Source organism: Myxocyprinus asiaticus, chromosome 7 (assembly GCF_019703515.2).
Source record: "Myxocyprinus asiaticus isolate MX2 ecotype Aquarium Trade chromosome 7, UBuf_Myxa_2, whole genome shotgun sequence".
NCBI classification, from domain to species: domain Eukaryota; kingdom Metazoa; phylum Chordata; class Actinopteri; order Cypriniformes; family Catostomidae; genus Myxocyprinus; species Myxocyprinus asiaticus.
Genome location: NC_059350.1, coordinates 3,372,163 through 3,397,296, shown reverse-complemented (window position 1 = coordinate 3,397,296; position 25,134 = coordinate 3,372,163). Strand labels below are relative to the sequence as shown.

The 25,134-nt window shown below is 38.8% G+C and overlaps 3 protein-coding genes across 7 annotated transcripts in view; 2 read left to right on the top strand and 1 right to left on the bottom strand.

Moving 5' to 3' along the window:
- LOC127443602 (filaggrin-like) overlaps nt 1–25,134 on the top strand; it is a 51,078-nt gene that overhangs the window by 12,731 nt on the left and 13,213 nt on the right. For 2 of the 4 annotated variants that reach the window (XM_051702277.1, XM_051702275.1), the window contains 8 exons: nt 76–165; nt 251–369; nt 606–1,089; nt 2,840–3,068; nt 4,556–4,637; nt 6,388–6,532; nt 7,905–7,991; nt 8,073–8,351. In XM_051702277.1, coding sequence (XP_051558237.1) covers nt 76–165; nt 251–369; nt 606–1,089; nt 2,840–3,068; nt 4,556–4,637; nt 6,388–6,532; nt 7,905–7,991; nt 8,073–8,231 — 1,395 coding nt within the window. In that variant the 3' untranslated portion in view covers nt 8,232–8,351. Of the gene's footprint in view, nt 1–75; nt 166–250; nt 370–605; nt 2,353–2,839; nt 3,069–4,555; nt 4,638–6,387; nt 6,533–7,904; nt 7,992–8,072; nt 8,352–25,134 lie in introns of those variants that run through there. The other 2 variants (XM_051702276.1, XR_007897679.1) reach the window with 2 other exon arrangements.
- On the bottom strand, nt 8,506–11,645 carry LOC127443607 (essential MCU regulator, mitochondrial-like). Of its 2 annotated transcripts, none has more exons than XM_051702292.1 (3): nt 11,441–11,645; nt 10,866–11,007; nt 8,506–8,739 (listed from the first exon to the last, which is right to left on the bottom strand). In XM_051702292.1, exons 1-2 carry the CDS (start codon nt 11,600–11,602, stop codon nt 10,870–10,872), a joined length of 300 nt encoding a protein of 99 aa, XP_051558252.1. In that variant the 5' UTR covers nt 11,603–11,645; the 3' UTR covers nt 8,506–8,739; nt 10,866–10,869. The 2 variants fall into 2 exon arrangements, with proteins under 2 accessions (XP_051558252.1, XP_051558251.1); XM_051702291.1 differs by having other exon boundaries at nt 8,506–8,742; nt 11,441–11,644.
- On the top strand, nt 12,950–25,118 carry LOC127443605 (DDB1- and CUL4-associated factor 15-like). The gene is made up of 13 exons (XM_051702283.1): nt 12,950–13,079; nt 13,721–13,818; nt 15,009–15,147; nt 15,378–15,484; nt 15,567–15,712; nt 16,231–16,389; nt 19,875–20,462; nt 21,445–21,536; nt 21,630–21,752; nt 21,914–21,996; nt 22,244–22,348; nt 22,456–22,571; nt 24,970–25,118. The coding sequence occupies exons 1-13, from the start codon at nt 12,984–12,986 to the stop codon at nt 25,023–25,025; spliced, it is 1,908 nt and encodes a 635-aa protein (XP_051558243.1). The 5' UTR covers nt 12,950–12,983; the 3' UTR covers nt 25,026–25,118.

Here is a 25,134-nt window from a genome sequence, read left to right as displayed (position 1 = left end):
AATTCTATTGTATGGTTATATGGAAGATAAAAGCCCCATAATCAATGGAAAAATATCTTTTTTGTGCCTCGATAGAGGGATGAGGCAGATGGTGAGATTTATTTATATCACTGTCTGAGAGTGGAGGAATTTGATGCTGACAAGAACTATGGACTTCAATTGCATGTAAGAGGAAGCCAAATAAAAACATACAGTAGAAGAATGCTTGTACTGTGGTCATATGCCTGAAATTGATCTGTTGTGTTTACAGATGCGTGATGGACTGGTCACTCTGTCCACGATGACCTCCAGAATCAGGAGGAACTGGATCGACATCCTCAGAAGAAGAATTTCCTTCAGGGATTCAGCTGAAAGCATCCAGTATGATAGGTACTTGATTAAAAATGTATAAACGGCAATACATTATATAACTAAAAAACATACAAATGATCCTAGTTTTAGGGGCTAGTTTTTAGTTTTTGAAAACTGAACATTTGCACAAATACTTTCAGCTTTCAAAATGAATGATTCTCAATATTATAATTGATTTCTATGAAATGGTTTTTGGCTTTTAAACTGAAATAACTGTAGCAGATGTTTGACTCGGGTTCCTCTTTTCTTGCAAGTAGGAAGTTGGTATGTCCTTCTGTTCTCAGACACCCTGACAACAGTGACACCAGTGATAGAGAGAACTCGAATGCACCATCTCGAACCTCTCCATCACCCCCACATCAGCATGACCCGGAGTCAGATATCACCGGCCCATATCACGATGAACCTGACATGATGTCATCGCCGTTAACCAATCGAAGGGAGGCAGGTGAGGGCCGTGACAAGGAACACGAGAGACGTCTGGAGGACCGGACTAAGTGGTTCCAAGATGGAGTTTCAGACAGGGAGGGTGAGGACCCCTGGGATAAGGTGGATTTAAAGAAAGGTGCCTTGACTTCTATTGCTCTGACCCAGCTGGAGGTTCCTGACGCTCCAACAGGGCCAGACATTGAAAGGAAGTGGGCGGATTTTGAGCAATTTACATTTGGAGAGCTGAGGTCGCTGTCACTGGTTGGTTCCCAGACTCCACGAGCGACAAATGAGCTGCTTCAGCAAGAGGTGACTAGTGTTGTACTGTACTGTGGTCAATGTACAATGTTGAATCTTTTCATGCTATCCCGTGTCCTCTCTTGCTTCTCATCCTCCGCTCTTTGTTCTGATGTTGTGTTCACTCTTAAAAATAAAAGTTCCAAAAAATGTTGATGATGTCATTGAAGAACATGTTTAAAACTTTTATTATGTCATTGGAAAGTCTTTTAAATTAAGACTCAATCTTAAGAATTAAGATTAAATTAATCCATACAATGCGAGTGAATGGTGACCAGAACTTTGAAGCTCTAAAGCATATAAAGGCAGCATAAAATTAATCCATACGACTCCAGTGGTTTAATCCATGTCTTCAGAAGTAATATGATAGCTGTGGGGGAGAAACAGATCAATATTTAAGTCCTTTTTTTACGACAATTCCGATAGCACGTGAAGCCAGCATAACAGTCAAAATGTTCTTTGCTAAAATGTGAAGTGTCAGCTTTATTTGGGTTCTCTAATTAATTAAAGCGACAGAAATAAAATTTCTCGTATCATTACTCACCCTCATGCTGTCCCAGATGTGTATGACTTTCTTTCTTCAGCTGAATGCAAATGAAGATTTTTAGAGGAATATTTCCGCTCTGTAGGTCCATACAATGCAAGTGAATGGTGACCAGAACTTTGAAGCTCCAAAAAGCACATAAAGGCAGCATAAAAGTAATCCATAAGACTCCAGTGGTTTAATCCATGTCTTCTAAAGTGATATGATAGGTGTGGGTGAGAAACAGATCAATATTTAAGTCCTTTTTTACTAGAAATTCTCCTCCCTGCGCAGTAGGTGGTGATATGCACGAAGAATGTGAATCACCAAAAACAAAAGAAGAAAAATGTGAAAGTGAAAGTGGAGATTTATATTAAAAAGGACTTAAATATTGATTTAGTTTGGGTCCTGTTGTTAATTCCGTTCCCTGTTTTGTCATTTAAAGAATTAGTTGAGAGAGAATTTCTTTGACATGTAAGATAAATGGACATTATTTTGGAATATTCCCAAATCAGAATTGACTCAAATCGTATCGTATCGTAGTCTAATCGAGGACTTGTAAATCGTAATTGAATCAATCGAGAAATCTGAATCAATACCCAGCCAATTATAATTTTAAACATTTTAATTTTCCTATGATGTAATTGGAGAACCCTTTAAATTTCATAGTACATCATAGGATAATAAAAATATTTTAAAAATGGATCCCCTTTTCTCCCAGTTTGGAATACCCAATTCCCACTACTTACTAGGTCCTCGTGGTGGTGCAGTTACTCACCTCAATCCGGGTGGCGGAGGACAAGTCTCAGTTGCCTCCGCTTCTGAGACCGTCAATCCGTGCATCTTATCACGTGGCTCGATGTGCATGACACCGCGGAGACTCACAGCATGTGGAGGCTCATGCTACTCTCCGCAATCCACGCACAACTTAAAAAAGGCCAAATAGCTGCCCCACCTCCTGATGAACATATCCATGTTGCCTAACCTTCTATATGACAACTCTTCCCAAGCTGCCACCCTGCCCATTGTAAAACGGTTCTTGATAAGAAGAGCCTTTGTTAAAACTAAAGCGCTCACTGAAGAACCTTTATTTTTAAAAGTGCACATTCGATAACAAATGTAATTAAAACACAAATGTCATCCTAGAAACATCATTATCTGTGATTCCTGACATCTCTATGGTGCCTTATACCTTAAAGTCTTAAAAACCACATCATGTCCCGTGTTTGTGTTGGTCAGGTTCTGTTTTTGAGGCAGCAGATCGAGGCTCTTCGTCAGGGTCGTGTAGCGGCCGGTGTCGTGGGTCTGTGTGGTCCTGATGCACCCTGCACTCTCAGACTAGAGCAGATGGAGCGAGAGCACAGAGAGAGACTGCAGGAGATCCACAATGAGCACGAGAGAGAAGGCAGAGAGATGGAGAGGGACAAACAGAGATTGCTGCAGGAGGAGGCACAGAATACTGTTCAAGGTCAATATGAGACACAGAACATCACTGAGTGACGTGAGGGTGACTCTCACAAAAACAAGTCTAGGGGCGGCTTCCAATCGAAAGTGATCCTCCCTATGCCCTACTCACTACAACAGACAGATCTCTTGATGTGGGCACTCTGAAGGGAGCATGGCATTACAGTTTAACCCTTGTGCATCAATAAAAAAAAAGTTACTCAGAGGTGCTTAGAGGACAAAAATGTCCACGTCAAAAAACTGCCATAAAAATATTATATATTAACATTATTTTCCACTTTCACTGACTTAGATTTCTTAGCCAACATCAGTCCTGATCATAACTACCAAATATTCATTCATTTTCAGGATTTTAACCCTTTAAATACCAGATTGTTTATATAATGCCGCTGTTGTTTTTACACACACACACACACACACTTCTCAATACACACATACAAAACATACTGACATCCATACCAACACACACACACAATTTCAGCTGCATCATTTATTCAATTGGCCTGCAGTGCTCTATAATACAGCAAACAGAAAATAGGGGAAAAGCTTGTATTTGCTCCATAGGCTAAACATGAGAAAAATGGCGCCATCTGGTGGAAAATATTACAAATGTACATTTTAAAGCTAGGCTAAAGAATGAAAGCACAATATCACAGAATTCATGATTTTATGCTTTAATGACACTGGGATCAAATATTGCAGTTTTAATGGGTTTCAATGGGGACATTTTTGTTCTGAAGGTCCCGTGTGTAACTATTTTGTGTACACAGTGTATTATAGATGTATTATAGGAACTGAGGTTGACATATCAAAATTCCCCCAAAAATACACACCTTTGTCAAAATGTATGCCACTGGCATTAACACAGCCAAAATGATAGAAAAAACTAAAATGAAAAAGACAAAAATGTCCCGAAGGTCGCACAAGGGTTAAATGTAGCCTTCTCTAAAAGTCTTGTAAAAAAAAAAAGTAACTTTTTTACTTTTGTTTGGAACGACCCTTCAAGTGTCGCTCCCTTCCCGAAGTGCCCTTCGAAATGCTGTTTGGAAAACGGTCAAAGTCAAAAGAAAGAAATAAGAAATTGTGGCCTATTTGTGAGAGCCTGTTATTCATTTATTTTTTGTGAGACATTATTATTATGACAATTATGCTAATGCTATGTTAATTACCGTAATGTGTCCAAATGCTTTACTTTTGGTTGTTTTCATTATTCTCAATGGTGTTTCTCAATAGATTCTCATTACTTAAGATTTTCTATACTTCAATAAAAATATATATAATTTGTTATTTCTTTCTTATGAGCCAGACATGTTCTTGACAGGTTTCGTAGATTAATATACAGTTGACATAAGAGATGCTGAAACTAACATGTCATGATTTAATCTTTTGTTAGTGGTGATTTTGATCATGTATGATCCGTTGAGAATTTGCGGCTTGACCTCTCTTCATACCTCTCTTTTCTGTTCATCTTCCCTCTTTTTTTTTTTTTAGCTACGGAGGCTCTGAGGAAAGCTCATCAGGAGGAGATGGAGAGACTGAAGGGACCAACAGACCCCTCCATCAGACAACAACTGTACGATCACATTTATACAACATTTTTACAGATCACTCAATTTTTCATTTTTCAATGCAGCGGCACTGCAACACCACATCTCTAGAAGGGATCCCTCTCTCATCAACTTCTCTCACATGGTCATTCTCTTAAGATGCTTTCGCCTGTGCTTTTTTGCTTGCATCTCAGCATATTAATTTCAATAATATCAATAAAATAACATTATTATTACTATTATCATTATCATAGAGTGACTATTTGCACTGAAATATTCTGATGGAAACAAAGAAATTAAAGACAAACTGCAGTTTGAGTGTCTCTGCAATGGCTTAGTGTGATAAGATGGTATAAATGTGCTTTTTCTATGCGGATGACCTGGGTTCTAATCCTCCTTTTGACCCAGTTTTCCCCATCCTGTTTCCTGTCTCCACTCTTAATATTTTACTTTAATACTACTTATAATAAATAAATAAAATGAATATAAAGGTTGATTTCCTCGCAGTGATAGGGTGTCTGTGGGACTATAAATAAACACACTGCTTTTGAATCTTTTGAATCTACAGTCCGAAACATACAGTGCGAACAGTGTCATCCGATTCCCGAATCAATGACTCTTATGAATCGGTTCTTGTGAATCATTATCTTTTGGTATCATTATATCAGTTACCGAACTAATAGTTCTTATGAGTCGGATCTTTTGAATCTACAGACCCAAAATATACAGCGCTACCAGTGTAATCCGATTCACGAATGAATGACGCTTATGAGTCGGTTCTTTTGAATCTACAGACCCAAAATATACAGCACGACTAGTGTAGTCTGATTCCCGAATGAATGACTCTTATGAGTCGTTTCTTTTGAATCATTATCTTTTGGTATCATTATATCAGTTACTGAACAAATAGTTCTTATGAGTCAGTTCTTTTGAATCTACAGTCCGAAACATACAGAATGACCAGTGTAATCCGATTCCCGAATGAATGACTCTTATGAGTCGGTTCTTTTGAATCATTATCTTTTGGTATCATATCAGTTACTGAACTAATAGTTCTCATGAGTCAGATCTTTTGAATCTACAGACCCAAAATATACAGCATGACCAGTGTAGTCTGATTCCCGAATGAATGACGCTTATGAGTCGGTTCTTTTGAATCTACAGTCCGAAACATACAGCTCGACCAGTGTAAACCGATTCCCGAATGAATGACTCTTATGAGTCATTTCTTTTGAATCATTATCTTTTGGTATCATTATATCAGTTACTGAACTAATAGTTCTCATGAGTCGGTTCTTTTGAATCTACAGACCCAAAATATACAGCACGACTAGTGTAGTCTGATTCCCGAATGAATGACTCTTATGAGTCGGTTCTTTTGAATCATTATCTTTTGGTATCATTATATCAGTTTCCATGATGGTTTACTCGTCAACTCTAATTTTATGTAGCATGTGTGAAACATCTGAAAATGTGTTGTGTGCCAGGAAATGCCACCGTGACTGAAAATGTTTTCTCATGGGAATGTTGAATGTGTTCAATGAATCGCTAAGGCCTGTTCAGTATTGATCATCTGTCCCGCCACCTTCTCTAAGTACCAAGAAAAGTGGCAGATGCTTGATTGACAGTTTGTTATTGACAAGAATTCCACTGAGGAAATCAATTGATGACTTGATAATGAATTAATAAGATCATTCAATTAGTCAACCAATCAATCATCAATCCATTTGCAGTTATTCAGTCAATCAATGCAGTCTTTGTGTTTGTTTGTGTCAGGCGCAAGTGTGAGTTAGATGGTCTGTCTGAGTGTTACTCACAACAGTGTGTGGAGCTCAACTGCATCCAGAACAGCACTGAAGAGAGAGATGGAATGATCCAACATAAGGAGAGAGAGATGGAGCAGCTCCGCAGAGAGAACCAGGTACTCTGAGAAGGGCTGATGATCCCATGAAATTCCTATGCTGGTCTAGGCTGGTTTATTTCTAGCAGACTCAGCAGAGAGCATTCTGTTTCATTGGATCACTTTCCTTCTGCAAGTCAGAATGATTGCCATTATTTCAAATGCTGCAGAATGTGTGTTCACACTGTCAGTGTGAATGAGATAGCAAGCCTTCGTGTGTGGTTTTTGTTTGGATGTGTCAGAATCTTTTTCCCTCTTCCTGTTCATGTCCCTGCCATGTAAAGATCACTCAAGTATATGCGGATATACACTATGTGATGCATTTCAGGACAGTATGCATTATGCAACACAAATAGTATGCTATTGTGGTCACATGACTTCAATGGAATGTCGATTTTTGCTTTTTTTTTTAAAGAAAAGGAGAAACGAGTCTAAATACATTTTTTTGGTAATCAACATCATGCCACAAATGCTTTCGACTGAGCTTAAAGGAATAGTTCAACCAAAAATGAAAATTCTCTCATCGTTTACTCACCCTCATGCCATCCCAGATGTGTATGACTTTCTTCTTCTGCAGAACACAAATGAAGATTTTTAGAAGAATATTTCAGCTCTGTAGGTCAATACAATGCAAGTGAACCCACACCTATCATATCACTTCTGAAGACATGGATTTAACCACTAGAGTCGTATAGATTACTTTTATGCTGCTTTTATGTGCTTTTTGGAGCTCCAAAGCTCTGGTCACCATTCACTTGCATTGTATGGACCTACAGAGCTGAAATATTCTTCTAAAAATCTTCATTTGTGTTCAGTAGGAGAAAAAAAAAAGTACTAGAAAATGATGAAAGAATCTTCATTTTTGGGTGAACTATCCCTTTAACTTGCACTGAACCCAGAAAACTCCTTTAAGTGACCCTAAAGAGCAGTGACATCTTCAGGGGGCGGGGCATCTGATGGTAATGATCAGTGGTTCTGTGGTTAAGCACTGCCACATACTGGTGATAGACGGAAAACTCACAATATAAGTTCTCCAGTAAATTTTCAGGTCATTATTTTACGATATTTTATTTTACATTTAATCTGTTCAATTTGGTTTCATTCGTCTTGCTCAACTTACAGTAATATATTGATTTTTTCCATTTATGTGGGTGGTTTGTAAATAATTAATGGTGACACCAGCGTGTGCATGTTTTTGTGTTGGGAAGTTGACAAATAACATGGACTTTTTTCAGCATCAATTTTTTAGGTTAAAATGTTTATGAATGTATATATTGTAAGTGCTATAACTGAACACCATTTCACCATTTTCACACTTGCAGTGTGACAAATTGATTTTTAAAAGTGCCAAAAATATTCCATGTAGTCTCTAATTAAATGAGCCCATCTGCAGATGTTATTGCGAGTAAAGGAGAGCGAGGTGGAATATCTACACAAGGAAATCAGCTGTCTCAGGAAAGAGGTTCAAACCCTTACTAAGGTACACATTCTGTGGGTTAGGGATATATTGATTGTTTATAACAATAATATAGATATTACCAGGTGTTCTCTGTCTCTGTAGGAGAATGAGGCATTGAGCAAGCGCTATAAGGAGGTGTATGTGGAGCTGAGTGACTTGAAGGACCGTCATGAGAGAGAAATTAATTCTCTGAAACAACACCTCAAACTCACCAATCCTGCTCTGGACGAGGAGCGTCAAAGCAACAGCACCGACCAATGAGAACACAATAATGGAGTTCACTTGTCTACCATGAATATGCCCCTCACTATGGTTTTCGTTTACGCATTTGTTAGAAACCACAATGGTATTGAATTTAAGGACTGGAATATTTAAGTTAATAGAATAAAAACACTTTCCTGTGTTGGAGTGGTGTTTGTGGGCTGTATTTTATACATTATAATAATTGTTTGATAGTGTATGAATCTGAATGTAATGTAATTCTAAGACACACTTTTTAACACACATGTAACACAACACAAACTTTACCATCAACTAACATTCAGACACTTTATTAAATAGACGAGAGGCTAGTGATGTGAAGGTAGCCTCAAATGATATTCCCTCTGACAACATTTCAAAAGTTAAAAAATAAACTCAAGCTTTGGCTCCTGGATAAGAGTTAGTGTAATGCAGAAATATAAACACAAGTGCATGTTGGCGGTCTTCATTATTGCATAAATGTACTTGTCATCTGCAGCAGTCCTGCAGCACCCCGAAGATCTTCAGACTGCTGGAGTGAAACATCAACATGAGCGTTACCACACCACATACACACAGTCATAATAAGGTTGCCATTTCAATTATTTTTCCAGTCGTTTGTGATTACTGGATAATGTTGTTTTTTTTAAGTTATTTATTTTTAAATAGTTTTACAGAGACTGCATTTATAAATATATGGGATATTTAGTAAATAAATGTACTGTAATAAGATGCTTTTCTCTGCAAACATAGAATGCTTCTTCAGTGTCAGTGTGTGGTTCCCCATTGGTTATTCTGATATATATATATATATATATATATATATATATATATATATATAAAACTAGGGATGCACCAATATGAAAATTTTTGTCTAATACCGATTTTAACAAAAAACTATAAGCCAATAGTGATATTTTTCCACTTATCTTATTATGTCATCAGATCACTGTTTATGTTTAAAAATTAAAAGTTTCGTCCGATACCGATTTTAACAAAAAACTATAAGCCAATAACGATACCGATATTTTTCCACTTATCTTATTTTGTCATCAGATCACTGTTTTACTTCGGAATGTTTACAAATTAAAAGTTTCGTCCGATACCGATTTTAACAGAAAACTATAAGCCAATAACAATACCGATATTTTGCCACTTATCTAATTTTGTCATCAGATCACTGTTTATGTCTAAAAATGAACATTTTAGCCAATATCGATTTTAAAAATATATATATATATATAAGCCGATAACAATACCGATATTTTTCCACTTATCTTATTTTGTCATCAGATCACTGTTTATGTTTAAAAATGACAAGTTTTGGCTGATACCGATTTTAACAAAAAACTATAAGCCGATAACGATACCGATATTTTTCCACTTATCTTATTTTGTCATCAGATCACTGTTTTACTTTGGAATGTTTAAAAATGAAGTTTTGTCCGATACCGATTTTAACAAAAAAAACCTATAAGCTGATAACGATACAGATATTTTTCCACTTATCTTATTTTGTCATCAGATCACTGTTTTACTTTGGAATGTTTAAAAATGAAGTTTTGTCCGATACCGATTTGAACAAAAAAAACCTATAAGCCGATAACGATACAGATATTTTGCCACTTATCTTATTTTGTCATCAGATCACTGTTTATCTCTAAAAATGAACATTTTAGCCAATATCGATTTTAACAACAAAAAAAAACTATAAGCCGATAACGATACCGATATTTTGCCACATCTTATTTTGTAATCAGATCGCTGTTTATGTCTAAAAATGAAATATCGATTTTAACAAAAAACTATAAGCCGATAATGATACTGATATTTTTCCACTTATCTCACTTTATCATCAGATCACTGTTTTACTTCGGAATGTTTAAAAATGAAAATGAGGTACAAAAGCTTTTTTATTGTTCTAACAATTTATGATTTCCACTGAACATTGGATCTGTTGAACACGACAGGCCAAATTTTTTAAAGAGAGCGACAGTGAAAGTTACATACAAGATAAAAAGATACAAAAAATGACTAAATATGATAACATGATGATTGACATGAAATTTTTATTTTATTCTTCTAAAATATGTTGCACCTCTGTTTTTGCAGTTTTAAAGCACATCCTTTTAATGTTTAGCAATCGCGCAAGGCATATTGCAATTTCAATCTTAATTCAATCAATCATGCAGCATTAATTGATATCATTACGATATCGCAGATGTCAAAGTCTGCTGGTTTCAAAGCGTTTTTGGATGGTTTTACTCATCAAGTGGCCTGTAGATAAGTGCCGTTTCCACAAATGTAACATATGATGGATTTTCCACATTAACATGAGAACGATAAAGAATTAAAATTAAATATGACATATTGTTCTTAGGACTGCCAACCCTTCTACATACTGTGGCTCTTATTATTTCTGGATTGTGCATTTGAATTCACAGAGTTTTTACAAAGTTTGTTACTAATTAATTATAAATAAACCATCGGTTTTCATGTCTGCGTTTCATTGCAGATATGTCGATGGTTTTAATTTGGTCAATAATTGGCCGGTAAATATCGGCAGCTGATACATCGGTGCATCCCCATATATAACCATAAACTAATGTTACCAGAACGTTCTGGGATTGAAAGTTGGGTGGGTTCCTCATGTACCTTCTCAGTCATCATCATCGTCATCATCTGGGACGAAAATCTCGTGTTCCTCTAGCAGAGCAGCGAAATACTTGCTGATCCAAGTCCCGACATAAAGGAACGGCACCACCACCACAGTCATGCGGATCAGTCCGAACGGAACCTTATAAAAAAATCATACACCATGTAGTTGTTTTATTATTATTATTATTATTATTATTATTATTTATTTATTGTTGTTGTTTTCCAGAAACGTACGGCTGTCTGTCAATTGTCATTTGAGATAATGCAGATTGCGCCATGAATAATTGATTGTTAGTTTCTCAATAAAAAAAGAAAACACAGTCGTTAAACTGTCAATTTTTTCGTTGAATAATTAATAATATAAACAACCGTACACGAAATGCTTCCTTATTTTATATATAAAAAAATAACAAATACAATTTTTTAAAAAAAGTGTGTAGATCCAAGAATATGATTGGCCTTCGGTCATGTCAGTCAAGCTTTTCTTCATTTTCATTGGCTCGCAAGAACCACGGTTAATGCGTCCCTAAAGGGGCAGCACCCAGCGTCAATGTTTAGAAATATAAACGCACCTTGTCCGGTTTGGGAAGAATGGCCCCCGATGTGGATGACACGGCGGTTCGGCTGAGAGTCGTCCCTGTCGCATTCACAGACTTTGGTCCAGCGTTGCGACCCAATGTAGCTGTATTTCTAATGTAAACAGCCCGAGAGAGACGACCCACCAACGACGCCATGATTCCTGTCGGTCGGTTTTAAACCCCGCCCTTTTTGGATTTATAATTAGGGAGGAGGAGCAAACATGCGCTGCTCCACCCATGCGTTCACTGAACTCGGCACAAGTGAGTTGAATGCAGATTTGAATTATAATAGTTATTACATTGCAATCAGCTTTAGTATTATTGAATATCTAATAATATTGATAATATATGAATTACAATAGTCATGTCAATGAAGCCTCATAAAATTCTTAACATGGGTTTGGGACGCTACATGTGTACGTTCGGATGTATACGCTTAAAAGCATACAATCTTACAATATTACCAATTAAAATTCAATTTGGAAAAAAGGAAGAGATAAGTCTGACAAAAACACTCATGTCTCAGCTATTTCAGGGGAGACTCGCCCTTTCAGACCTTATAAAGTAGGTTTAAGGTTAAACGACACACGGTTTATGATAAAGCCAGTTTTGGGTAAGTTACTCTAAAAAAGTAATTAATTACTAACTACTAACTACATCTTCTACAGTGTAATTAGATTACTGTACCAATTACTCTGTCTGAAAAGTAATTAATTACTTATTAATAATTACTTTCTAAAAGCCGTATCAACCTCGACCAGATGAAAAATACAAGGATAGACATGAAACTGTTCTTTTAATTCTTTCAAATAAATCACATAAAATCACATAAATTATTCATGAACTGGCCAAAGAATTTAAAGGGTCAGTGTTAAATTAGAAAACATACATTTTAAGATAAGACATTCAGTTTCGATTTTATATTCACTATTGTTTTATATAGAATTGTTCTAGAGTCTATAGTCTATTTAACACAATTACATCAGAAGTAACTGTAATTAAATGATGGAAAAATTAAGAGTAATCCCTTACTTTACTTTTTTCACTGAAAAAGTAATTTAATTACAGTAATTAATTACTTAGTAATGCATTACACCCAACACTGGATAAAGCCCTGTAGCCGTGACAGTATTACAAAAAAACAACACAATAATAAAGAAAACTATATTCTAAATCAGTTAAACTTTTCATTCACTTTAGTATAACATAAATTCAGGACTTGACACTTTCCTTTAAGTGATCAGCTGACTGATATGAAACTACTTACAATATTTTTTGTTTTGTTTAAAAAATAATTAAAAAAATAAAATAAAAATAAAATAAAATAAAATAACATAATTGTTTGATTGGATAAATAATATTCAGCGCTCCATGGGGACGTCCAATGAAACGCGTAAAAACGGGCATAACACCCACCCACATTATTGATTGACAGCTATTTTATCCAATCAATGCACTCGATAGGGGTCACTGAACCAATCGATTAGCTGAGTGGGCGGGACTGAGGGCAAATCGAAGGAGTCGGCAAAAGTCCAATATGGCGCCCAGCTCAAAATCTGAGAAAGATGACAACAAACAAAAACAACAGAGAAAACACAAAGATCACCTTATCAAACTTCTCACGCGTGGACGGGTAGGGAGAAAGAGAGAACGTGAACCAAACAGTCGTTTTCGTTGCGTGAAATGTTACTTCCTCAATGCGTAATGTAGATAATAATGAGTGTGTTATTAGCATGTTTAGCTGTAGCCTCATTAAACGCTATGTGTCCCTTAGAGTTTATCTAAATATAAATGTCTAGGTATTCATCAGCTGCGAGGCTGTTTCTGATTGTCTTCATGATGTGCTATCTCATGTCTGGTCCATGACATTCAACAGTGATACATTGTGGCCTTGTTATTTAATAAACAGTACACTGTAAGATAGAGAAAGAGAGCTTTCAGTGATAACTCTTATAGATCTAGCTACTGAGACTTATGAATGAATGTTTTACACTTATTCTATACTGTATAAGAAGTGAATGAATCCTGTACATGCCCTCTCTGTTCCTGCTGTACACGTATAGCACAGTACAAGATTTGATTTACTAGATGTGAAGCAAGTATTTGACACATCCAAATAAATGTTCTAATGCACAAGCACCTGCAGCAATTGTCTACCTGCTGTGATTGACAAACCAGCTTTGTATCACTGTTAATATGACTGAGATTTCCCTTAACATATTTGCTTCCATTGCTTTAGTCTTTAACTATATTAAAATGTTTTCTCTCTGTCAGCTGAATGGACAGCTCTCTCAGCGGTTCTTCCGGAAACTTCCTCCTCGTGTGTGTGTCCCTCTGAAAACCATCGTCAGTGAGGAGTTCCTCAGAGCAGGGTGAGAAGATGTGGTCTGTCCCCTCCATTGTCACCATACACATTCACATTGTCACATGGAGAATCAGTATTACAATTTCTTGGCTAGTTTAATCAAAATAATTGGTGTTTTTTTTTTTGTTTTTTTTACAAATCTTTTGTCAAAATGTAAAACTCACTTTCATAAGACACTGAGACATACTCCATGTTCAGAATAGCATAAATAATACAGCTACAAAATAAGTTATTTTGTATACACACACACACACATATATATATATATATATATATATATATATATATATATATATTCTCAAGGATCATCTGCTGACATGGACCATCTAGTTAAACGAGACTGGAGGTGTGGGTTAAAACTACTTTGACTTATAAAAAGCACTCAAACATTTTGAGTTTGCCATTCACAAGAAGCATCTGCTGACATGGACCATACCTCACAAAAAAGAGATCTCAGAAGACCTACGATCAAGAACTGTTGCTTTGCATAAAGCTGGAAAGGGTTACAAAGTTATCTCGAAGAGGTTAGATATTCATCTGTCCACAGTCAGACAAACTGTCTATAAATGGAAATGATTTAGTACTATGGGTACTCTCTCTAGAAGTGGCCGTCCAGCCAAGATGACTCAAAGGGCACACCGCAGAATGCTCAGTGAGGTAAAAAAGAACCCTAGAGTGACAGATCAAGACTTGAAGGAATCATTGGAACTGGTTAACATCTCTGTTCATGAGTCTACTATACGGAAAACATTAAACAGGCATGATGTCCAAGCAGGACATCACGAAGGAAGCCGCTGCTTTTCAATAAAAACATTGCTGCGAGCCTGAAGTTTGCTGATGGTTTTAAATTGGCTGATAAACATCGGTGGCTGATACATGTATGCATCCCTAAAACAATTGTAAAATAAATGGTGATGGTACCAGTGTACCTGAACTAAGCTAGTTAGTAAAACAAAGATGGACTCTGTTGTAACATGTGGCATACAACTGTTGTTTATCTATTGTTTCATACTGCATTCTTTTTCAACTCATTATTGCCTTTGTCATTTAGGTAACACCTGATTGTAAAAATGTGTACTTAAGCTGCAGTAAATAGTGCATACTATCTTTCTGGTGTCATTTATGTAGAATTCCAGCATGTGGAGTGTAATTGAAACTTCCTTCAGTCAATGTTTAAAGGTTTCTCTGCTGTCACAGGCACATCTTCCTGGGCTTCACTAAGTGTGGTCGTTATGTGCTGTCTTACACAAGTGACTGTGGAGAAGATGACGATTTCTCCTTCTACACGTATCACCTGTACTGGTGGGAGTTTAACCTGCACAGCCGCCTCAAACAGGTACCAGTCAAACACTGAGTGTCAGAGCAGTGCTAAACCTCACACATTACACATCTGTGACTTCTCTCGTTATGTTTGATTTCTTGAATACATTTCTGCATGGAACAATCAGCCACTGGGAAGTTTAACTTTACACTCTTTAGACTTAGTTTTAAACAGCAAGAGCCTCCTTAGGGGCCTTTATGTAAGAGGAGGAAACAGGTGATCATTATGTGTGTCTCTTTGTGCAGGTGCATCATGTGCGATTGTTTGCAGGTGAGGATATTTACAGTGATCTCTATTTGACTGTGTGTGAGTGGCACAATGATCATTCCAAGCTGGTCGTCTTTGGCTTTAAGTAAGAGTCTCTCTCCCTCCTCTACATTGTATTTTTTTAAGTGTCCACATATCTAAACATGAGCTCTGTTTTTGTGTTTCAGCACGCGTAGCTCCAGTTCAGCCCTGATGAACATGATGATGAGCGACGAGAACAACAGGGACATTTACATTACCATCACCTCAATGCCTCCAGCACAACCCTGCAAACAGTGCTGCCCCACCTCCTCTGTATCTACCATACGCACAGGTATACACACAATATTGTCACACATTAAAGACAAATTTTAAGTTCTGTCATCATTTACTCATCCTGATCCTCATGTTGTTCCAAACTCAAAAGGAGATATTTTGAAGAATGTTCATACTGCTTTTTTCCATTCAGTGAACGCATATTGTGACCATGGACTGTGAAGCTCCAAAAAGCACCATGAAAGTATCATAAAGCAGTCCACATAACTTGTGCACTATATTCCAAGTCTTCTGAAGCCATAGGATAGCTTTTTGTGAGGAACAGACTTGTGTTAATTTCACATAAGACCTAAAAAGAATCGTGTGTGTCCCATCACTGATATCAAACCTGGTGCAATGCTTTTTATCATGCCATATTTGAAAAGGGGAAGATTTTCAGTCAAAGGAAATAAAGTCATATGGGTTTGGAGCAACTTGAGGGTGAGTGAAATGATGACAGAATTTTCCTTTCTGGGTGAACTGTCGCTTTAAATCATTTATGGTCTCTACACTCTCTTTCTGGTCATGTGTGTGTAGGAGGGGAGTGTCTGCAGCACGGTTATGTTCTGAATGCTCGCTATCAGGTGGTTTATCCGTTCCCAACGTTCCAGCCCGCACTGCAGCTGAAGAAAGACCAGGTGATTCTACTGAACACCAGCTACTCTCTGGTGGCCTGTGCCATCTCACTCTGTCCAGGTACAACACCGTTTCTTTCTCTGTGTCCTTGTGTGTGGTTTGCTCTTTTCAGAATAGCATATTACCATACTACTTTTTATATTTTTGCTGTGTTTATATATGAGTAGTGTGGTATTCCAAACTTAGCACTTGCCTTTGTGAATTTTGACCAGCATCGGAGAGTCTCTAACTAATAGAGGTGTCACTACTAACTTAAAGGGACAGTTCACCCAAAAATAAAAATTCTCTCATTTACTCACCCTCATGCCATCCCAGATGTGTATGACTTTCTTTCTTCTGCTGAACACAAACGAAGATTTTTAGAAAAATATTTCAGCTCTGTTGGTCCATTTAATGCTGAAGCTCCAAAAAGCACATAAAGGCAGCATAAAAGTGATCCATAAGACTCAAGTGGTTTAATCCATGTCTTCATAAGCGATATGATGTGGGTGAGAAACAGATCAATATTTAAGTCCTATTTTACTATAAATCTCTTCTGTTTTTTAATGATTTGCATTCTTCGTGCATATTGCCACCTACTGGGCAGGGAGGAGAAAGAGATAAAAAAGTGAGGAATAAAGGATAAATAAATCCTATTTGGACAACAGCCCAGTAAGTGGCTATATGCACAAAGAATGCGAATCGAAGGAAAAAAAACAAAAACAGAAGAAGACCTCGTGAACAATGGAGATCTATAGTAAAAAAAGGACCCACACCTATCATATAACTTCTGAAGACATGGATTAAACCACTGGAGTCGTATGGATTACTTTTATGTTGCATTTATGTACTTTTTGGAGCTTCAAAGTTCTGGCCACCATTCACTTGCATTGTATGGACCTACAGAGCTGAAATATTCTTCTAAAAATCTTCATTTGTGTTCAGCAGAAGAAAGTCAACCACATCTAGGATGGCATGAGGGTGAGTAAATGATGACAGAATTTTAATTTTTGGGTGAAATATCCCTTTACATTTTCAGTAGAGTGAGAGTAGTTTTTAAAATAGCATAGTTTTTTCAGTAACAAGCTATTTTTTGCCAACAATGGAGTTAATTTTTTTTCTCAGTCACATTTTATTGTTAACAAAGCGAGCTAAGGCAATAATCAAACACGCTCTCCCAGAATGCCCTCTGGTTGGAAGTAGTGTTAAAGCTGAAGTATGTCATTTCTGCCACACTAGTGCCACCGAACGGAATGGCAAAAATAAACAATGTTTTCAAAATAGCTTTCAGAATACGCCCCTCATCTGCCTTTGTTCAAACAGTCAGATAGTCCCGCCCCTAACTCACGGGATTGCTAGAGTAACGATGTTGGGGCAGGTCTAAGCGGGTTGCTCAAAACACAGGAATTTTTATAGCGCCACAGAAACATAGTGTTTACAGTTTTTTTGTTTGTTTTTTTTTTTATCCCCTTTTCTCCCAATTCGGAATGCCCAATTCCCACTACTTAGTAAGTCCTCGTGGTGTATTCACCTCAATCCGAGTGGTGGAGGACAAGTCTCAGTTGCCTCCGCTTCTGAGACCGTCAATCCGCGCATCTTATCATGTGACTCGTTGTGCATGACACCGCGGAGACTCACAGCATGTGGAGGCTCATGCTACTCTCCACGATCCATGTACAAATTACCACGTGCCCCATTGAGAGCGAGAACCACTAATCGTGACCACGAGGAGGTTAAAAGCAGTCCATGTGACTCTACCCTCCCTAGCAACCGGGCCAATTTGGTTGCTCAGGAGACCTGGCCGGAGTCATTCAGCACACCTTGGATTCGAACTCGTGACTCCAGGGGTGATAGTCAGCATCAATACTCGCTGAGTTACCCAGACCCCCGTGTTTACAGTTTCGGAGAAAATTAATCTATGAATGGCTTACTTATAGTTGTCTCTGCATATTATTAAGCTGGGATAGAAGAAAGTATTTTAAAAAAAAATCATTTTAGCCGTTTGGTTTGTTTGGATGATTCATTTCAAAGAAATTGTTCAAAAAGGAATCACTGATTCATTTGTCAATAATGAAAAACTTAAAAGTGTTCTCAGTTCATGTGATTCTTTTTCATTTTTTCCTCTGTTTATCACTGTTTTTGATTCAGTTATGTAAATTAGGATGTTTAATTTGTAAAATGTATTGTATATTTACTTATTAAATATGATGATTATGTAGTGAAATAAATGGTTACAAATATATGAATTAGCTTCAGTTTTATTAGTTAGGTTTTGTAGTAAATAACTTTTTTTTAAAAGACACCTTAAAGGTGATTTACCTGCTCTAAATATGAATAGCTTGTATTTGAGTAAATTAATTATAATGTATTTGTATATTAATAAATAATACAATTTATATATATTATACATTAAGTGTGAAATAAATTAGGGCTGTGAATCAATTTAAAATGTTTTAACTAATTAAAGGGATTTACTCACCCTCATGCCATCCCAGATGTGTATGACTTGCTTTATTCTGCAAAACACTTTTGAAGATTCGTAGAAAAAGATCCAGGCTCAGCAGGTCCTTAGAATGGGAGTGGATGGTGATTAGATATTTGTAGGTCCAAAAAGCACTGATAGTCAGCATAAAAGTAATCCATCCTATCTCCAGCGTCAATTCTGATGTCTCTAAAATGATATATTCTGGAGTGAAGAGTGTTTATAAAACACGCAGCAGTGTTCAGTGTATTGAATCATTAACAAGACGATCAATTGGTCATGAATGAACGAATCAAACTCACTCAGAATGCAGACCGTTTCTGACACGCTTTTCCACGCATCAACGTTTTATTAAATCCATGCATGTGGTTAAAGACAAGTAAAAATCCTTCACGAAGCTGAAACTTCTCCATCTTGCCTGCACTCGTCTCCAGTCTGCCAGGAGACAGATGACGTGAGCTCCGCTGTCATCACTCTCATTGGCAGTCGCTCGTGAATGTCGCTCATCATTTGCGTAAAGTTGAAATTTTCTCAACTTGTCTTGTCACTCTCCACGGCGTTCTCTGTCGCCAACGGCCGCAACAGCTCGTGTCGCCGGAAGTCACTGTGCTATCATTGAAAATGAATGGGATGGTGTCGCTGTCTCGCGTGATGTCATGGGCAGTGTGACCGAGGCTTGAGCGTTTCAGGTGATGCTGCATTATAGCGTTTTCATAGTATTATATTTGCAGCAAATTATTGAGGCATAATGCGTTTTTATGCCATGTTGTTCATAAAAGTTGTCAGTTGAGGGCGCTATTTTGCTACTGGTTTTTTCGTTTCTGCTCTCAATAAAGCTCATTTTGGTATTTTTGGAGTTTGGGTTTTGGAAAGAGGGGGCGTGGCTAATCCCAACGGCTCAGTCTTGTGGAAGTAGAATACCTCAGATCGCTTACAGCACCTTTAATTGCATACGTTTAAAAAAAATAATAATTTAATTGTTAAATTTCCCAGCCCTAATTTAAATTACTTAATTAAAATTTAGTTTTCTTCTAGCAAACTAGTTTCAAAGTAGCTTCCTCACACTCTCTCTCTTTCTCTGCAGGAAATGGGCAACAGGACGGTCAGAATAATCAGATTCTGTACAGAAAGAGAGAAGTCCCTTCTTCTTCCTCCTGTTCTTCTACTCCTGCTGGACCTACCTCTCCATCTTCATCCTCATCGTCATCAGCCTCGTCTCAGGGGTCACCTGACTTCAGGCATATAAAGCCTCATGTCTCTTCGTACTCTCCCGGCCAATCACAGGCCGCTGTGCGAGCCAGAGAGTTTGCGGCTGATATTTTCCGCCGAGCTCAGGCCGGAGCAAGAGATGGAGACGCTTATGGACAAAAGAGAGATCATGACAGGTGCAAAGTCAAAGAGAAAGAAGAGGAAGACCGAGATGTGGAGGTCCCCGGACCCTCTACCTCCTCTTCAGGACAGAAACAAAGTTTAGCTCCGCCTACAGAGGCGAAGGAAAGCGCAACGTGTAAAGCAGTCATGTCTCCGGGGTCCACGTCCTCTGTGTCCTCTCAGTCTCCTAATGCTCATGAGTCTTCAACATCATCTTCCTCTCCATCCGAGCCAGCTTATGTCAACTACACCACTCTGAGATACAGACTACAGCAGCCCGGAGCGTCAGAACAGACAAATGGTACTACAGCAGACCAGTGGTATTATTGTCAAGGAAAACCTAATAAAAAAATTGTGTTAACATAACTGCAAATAACATAAAATAACTCCAAAATTAAAGAAATAGTTCACCCAAAAAATGAAAATTCTCTCATCAGTTACTTGATGTTAGGGTCTTCGAAAAATCTTCACAAACGAATATTTGTTCGGAGAATGTTTCAGCTTTGTAGGTCCATACAATGCAAATGAATCAAAACTTTGAAGCTCAAAAAGCACATAAAGGCAGCATAAAAGTAATCCATACGACTCCTGTGGTTTAATCCATGTCTAAAACAGATGCACGAGTAGCTGTAATAACCTGCCGGGCATTATTGCCTGCCGCACCTCCACCAGTGCCTTCAGCCCAGCTGCGGGGTCATCAGCCGGGAGCCACCTATCTTCAGTGTTTCGCCCCATTAATCCCGGAACATCTCCTGGTGGTGGGGCAGCGGTCAGTGACGTCTCCCTGCCACCCCCCGCAGCTGGACACCAGATCCCCTCCAATGCCTCTCATCCTTGTCTTCCCATCCAGTCATCCTTCCTTCATAATTACTTGCAGCCAGGGTTCTATATGTCATAATACCTCGACACGACCATACGCGCCAGCTCGTTGGCCAGCTGGCATTGAAGATGCGTACTCAGTGCCCCGCTGGCACTGTATCTCTCACTAACTCGGTGCCACCGGTTCCATATGGCATACTACCTGGCAAAGCCCCCACCACATATCACCCAGGTTCCCTGTTCCTCAGTGATATGATAGGTGTGAGTGAGTCCTTTTTTACAATAAATCTCCACTTTCAACCAGTCCTCCTAACCACTCTTCTCTCCTAAGAGTTCTTTCGTTTTTGGCAATTCACATTCTTCGTGCATATCACCACCTACTTATTTGTAGTGCGACCTCTGATCTGAACGCACATTCCCTACCATGTGACTGGACTTTAATAGAAAATCTCTCTTTTCTGTAGGAGAGGAAGATGATAAAGTTCAGCTTCCGTTCACTGTGACCGATCTAAAGGGGCGAAATTTACAGCTGGTGACCGGACAATACAGTGGTCAGGTGTGTGTTTATATGCATGTTAAATACAATGCTACCACACAAACACACTGTCAGTGTTTAATGAGCTAATAAACATTCTCTTTGTTGTCTCAGTGTGTGTGTGTCGAGCAGCTGACGCTGGATTTTGAGTATCTGATTAATGAGGTCATCAGGAATGATGCTGATTGGGGCTCTCAGTTCTGCTCCTTCAGTGATTATGATGTCGTCATCCTCGAGGTGTGTGGAAGAGTTATTATTTGTTCATAGAAAAACTGCTCTAGTTTGTGTGCTGTGTTGGAAAATCTTTTTTATTTTTGCCGCTAGGAATTGGAAAGTAAATGTGATTCGGGTAATATTATTTGGGGTAATGCATGTGTTCTTTGTTTCTATGACAACAGGTTTGTCCAGAGACTAACATAGTGGTGATAAACATTGGACTTTTACTGCTGGCCTTCTCTAACTGTGAGGATGAACACTGCAGGTACACATACATACATTTACTTCGCTATCGAAAGGACATCCCATAGACATGTATTGAAAGTCAGCATATCATGACACAGATGTATACATTTGATGGCCACTTTTGGATCCAAAGGTTTATATCATATCATATTAGTCAGTGAGTTTTTATCTATATCGAAAAAAAATATTTAATGAACATGATTTGATGAATGCCGATATTTTATTATGATATACGATAAGGGGTATTATCGTCTATCTCTTTCCAGACCCAAGTCCTATCACTCCAGTTTGCAGGTCAGTTGGGATTTAAACACAGGAGCGTGTCGCACAGTTGGTGTGGGTGACCTCACCGAGGTCAAAGGTCAAACAAGGTAACGGCCCGAGAATACACTGCTCATGAGCCTTGACCAGCACTTGCTGTTTGTCTGTTTCTCTTATTCTCTTTACGATTGTTTCTCATGTGTTTGTTGTGTCTCAGTGGAAGTGTGTGGAGCTCTTACAGGAAGTCATGTGTGAACACTGTCATGAGGTGGCTCGTCCCAGAGAGCAGCTCACGCTACATCAATCGCATGACCAATGAAGCTTTGCACAAAGGTGTGTACTACACTCAAACCTCCCATTGACTTTCTTAAATGAAGCTAATTTAGTTGTCATACCCATAAGTCTGTGATACACTTCTAGCGAAGTCGAAGAAATGAGTTTGACGTCATTTAGAATAAAAACAAAGATGTTTTTGAGTTTGTTTTGGTGGTTTGAAACAGCTTGCCAGCGCAACCTCTCAAGAAGATTTTTTCTAAGAGCATATTGTGTGATTTGTTTTTTTTTTTGTTTTTTTTATAATTGTTTTTAATTAGTTCACAAAAGGTACCAAATTTAGTGCCCATTCACTATGTTGTTTGATATTCTGCTTCGTTCATGTGCAGTTTTTCTCCAAAAGCCCCTCATACATCCATCCAAAGTTAAATATGCCTCTAATCAGGGGCCTGGGTAGCTCAGTGGTAAAATACGCTGGCTACCACCCCTGGAGTTCGCTAGTTCGAATCCCAGGGTGTGCTTAGTGACTCCAGCCAGGTCTCCTAAGCAACGAAATTGGCCCAGTTGCTAGGGAGGGTAGAGTCACATGGGGTAACCTCCTCGTGGTCGCTATAATGTGGTTTGTTCTCGGTGGGGCGCATGGTGAATTGAGCGTGGTTGTCGCGGTGGATGGCGTGAAGCCTCCACACACGCTATGTCTCCGTGGCAACACGCTCAACAAGCCACGTGATAAGATGCGCGGGTTGACTGTCTCAGACGCAGAGGCAACTGGGATTCGTCCTCCGCCACCCGGACTGAGGCGAATCACTACGCCACCACGAGGACTTGGAGCGCATTGGGAATTGGGCATTCCAAATTGGGAGAAAAAGGGGAAAAATACCCCCCCAAAAAAAAATATGCCTCTAATCATCATTTCTTTGCCTGTATTCTGCTCATATATGCCTTTCTGACACCGTTATACACTCATCTTTGCAGTAGTATCAGTTTCATCATAAAATACAATAACAGAGGGTTACCACATTTAGCGCATTAGCGCCATTAATGCAGAATGTAAACATTACAAATTACACAAAATCTACTGCATATACACTGATGAGGTTGGTCCTTCACGTGCCACCAAGACAGCGCAGACCCGCCGAGGCATGTACTCTACAAGACCCCTGAAGGTGTCCTGTGGTATTTGGCACCAAGACATTAGCAGCAGATCCTTCAAGTCCTGTAAGTTGCGAGATGGAGCCGCCGTGGATCAGACTTGTTGGTTCAACACATCCCACAGATGCTCAATTGGATTGAGACACCCTGAACTCTTCATCATGTTCCTCAAACCATTCCCGAACAATGTGTGCAGTGTGGCAGGGCACATTATCCCGCTGAAAGAGGCTACTGCCATCAGGGAATACCATTGTCATGAAGGGGTGAACCTGGTCTGCAACGGTGTTTAGGTAAGTAGTACGTGTCAAATTGATGTCCACTTGAATGGCCGGACCCAGGGATTACCAGCAGAACATTGCTCAGAGCATCACACTCCCTCCACCGGCCTGTCATCTTCCCACAGTGCATCCTGGTGCCATCACTTCCCCAGGTAAACAGTGTACACATACATGGCCGTCCATGCGATGTAAAAGAAAACAGGACTCATCAGACCAGGCGACCTTCTTCCACAGCTCCAAGATCCAGTTCCGACGCTCGCGTGCCCATTGTAGGCGCTTTCAACGGTGGACAGGGGTCATCATAGGCACTCTGATGGCTACGCAGCTCCATACGCAGTAGGGTGTGATGCACTGTGTGTTGTGACACATTCCTCCCATAACCATCATTAAAATTTTCTGTAACTTGTGCCACAGTAGACCTTCTATCAGTTCGGACCAGACAGATAGACTTTGTTGCCCTTGTGCAATGATGAGCCTTGGGCGCCCAACACCCTGTCGCCAGTTTGTTGTTTGTCCCCCCTCGGACCACTGTCAGTAGGTACTCACCCCTGCTGACCGGGAGTACCACACAAGCCTTGCCATTTCAGAGATGTTCTGACACAGTCATCTGGCCATAACAATTTGGCCCTTGTAAAAGTCGCTCAGGTCTTTACTCCTGCCCATTTCTCCTGCATTCAACATGTTGACTATGAGAACTGATTGTTCGCTTACCATCTAATCTACCCAGACCTTGACATGTGGCCTTGTTAGGAGATGTTCAACGTTATTGCAGCAGTGCATAAAATCAGGCAGATACAGGTCAGGAGCTTCAGCTAATGTTCACATCAACCATCAGACGCTCCTGATCTATATCTGCCTGATGTTATACATTGCACTACTGCAACACGATTGGCTGATTAGATAATCACATGAATAAGTAGGTGTAAAGGTGTACCTAATAAAGTGGTCAGTTAGTGTATATGTGTATGTGTGTATGTATCTGTATATATATATATATTGCTAAGTTTGTGTTTTTCTGGTCATTGCAGGTTCATCTCTTCAGGTGTTAGCTGACAATGACAGAGGCACGTGGATTGTTCTTTAAGAGAGACGTCACACACACACACTAACTGCCCCATCAATGCTGCTGTGCTCTGGGACACACAGTGTCAGGACTAAAGATATGATCAAACAGCCTCATAGACTTTTACAGT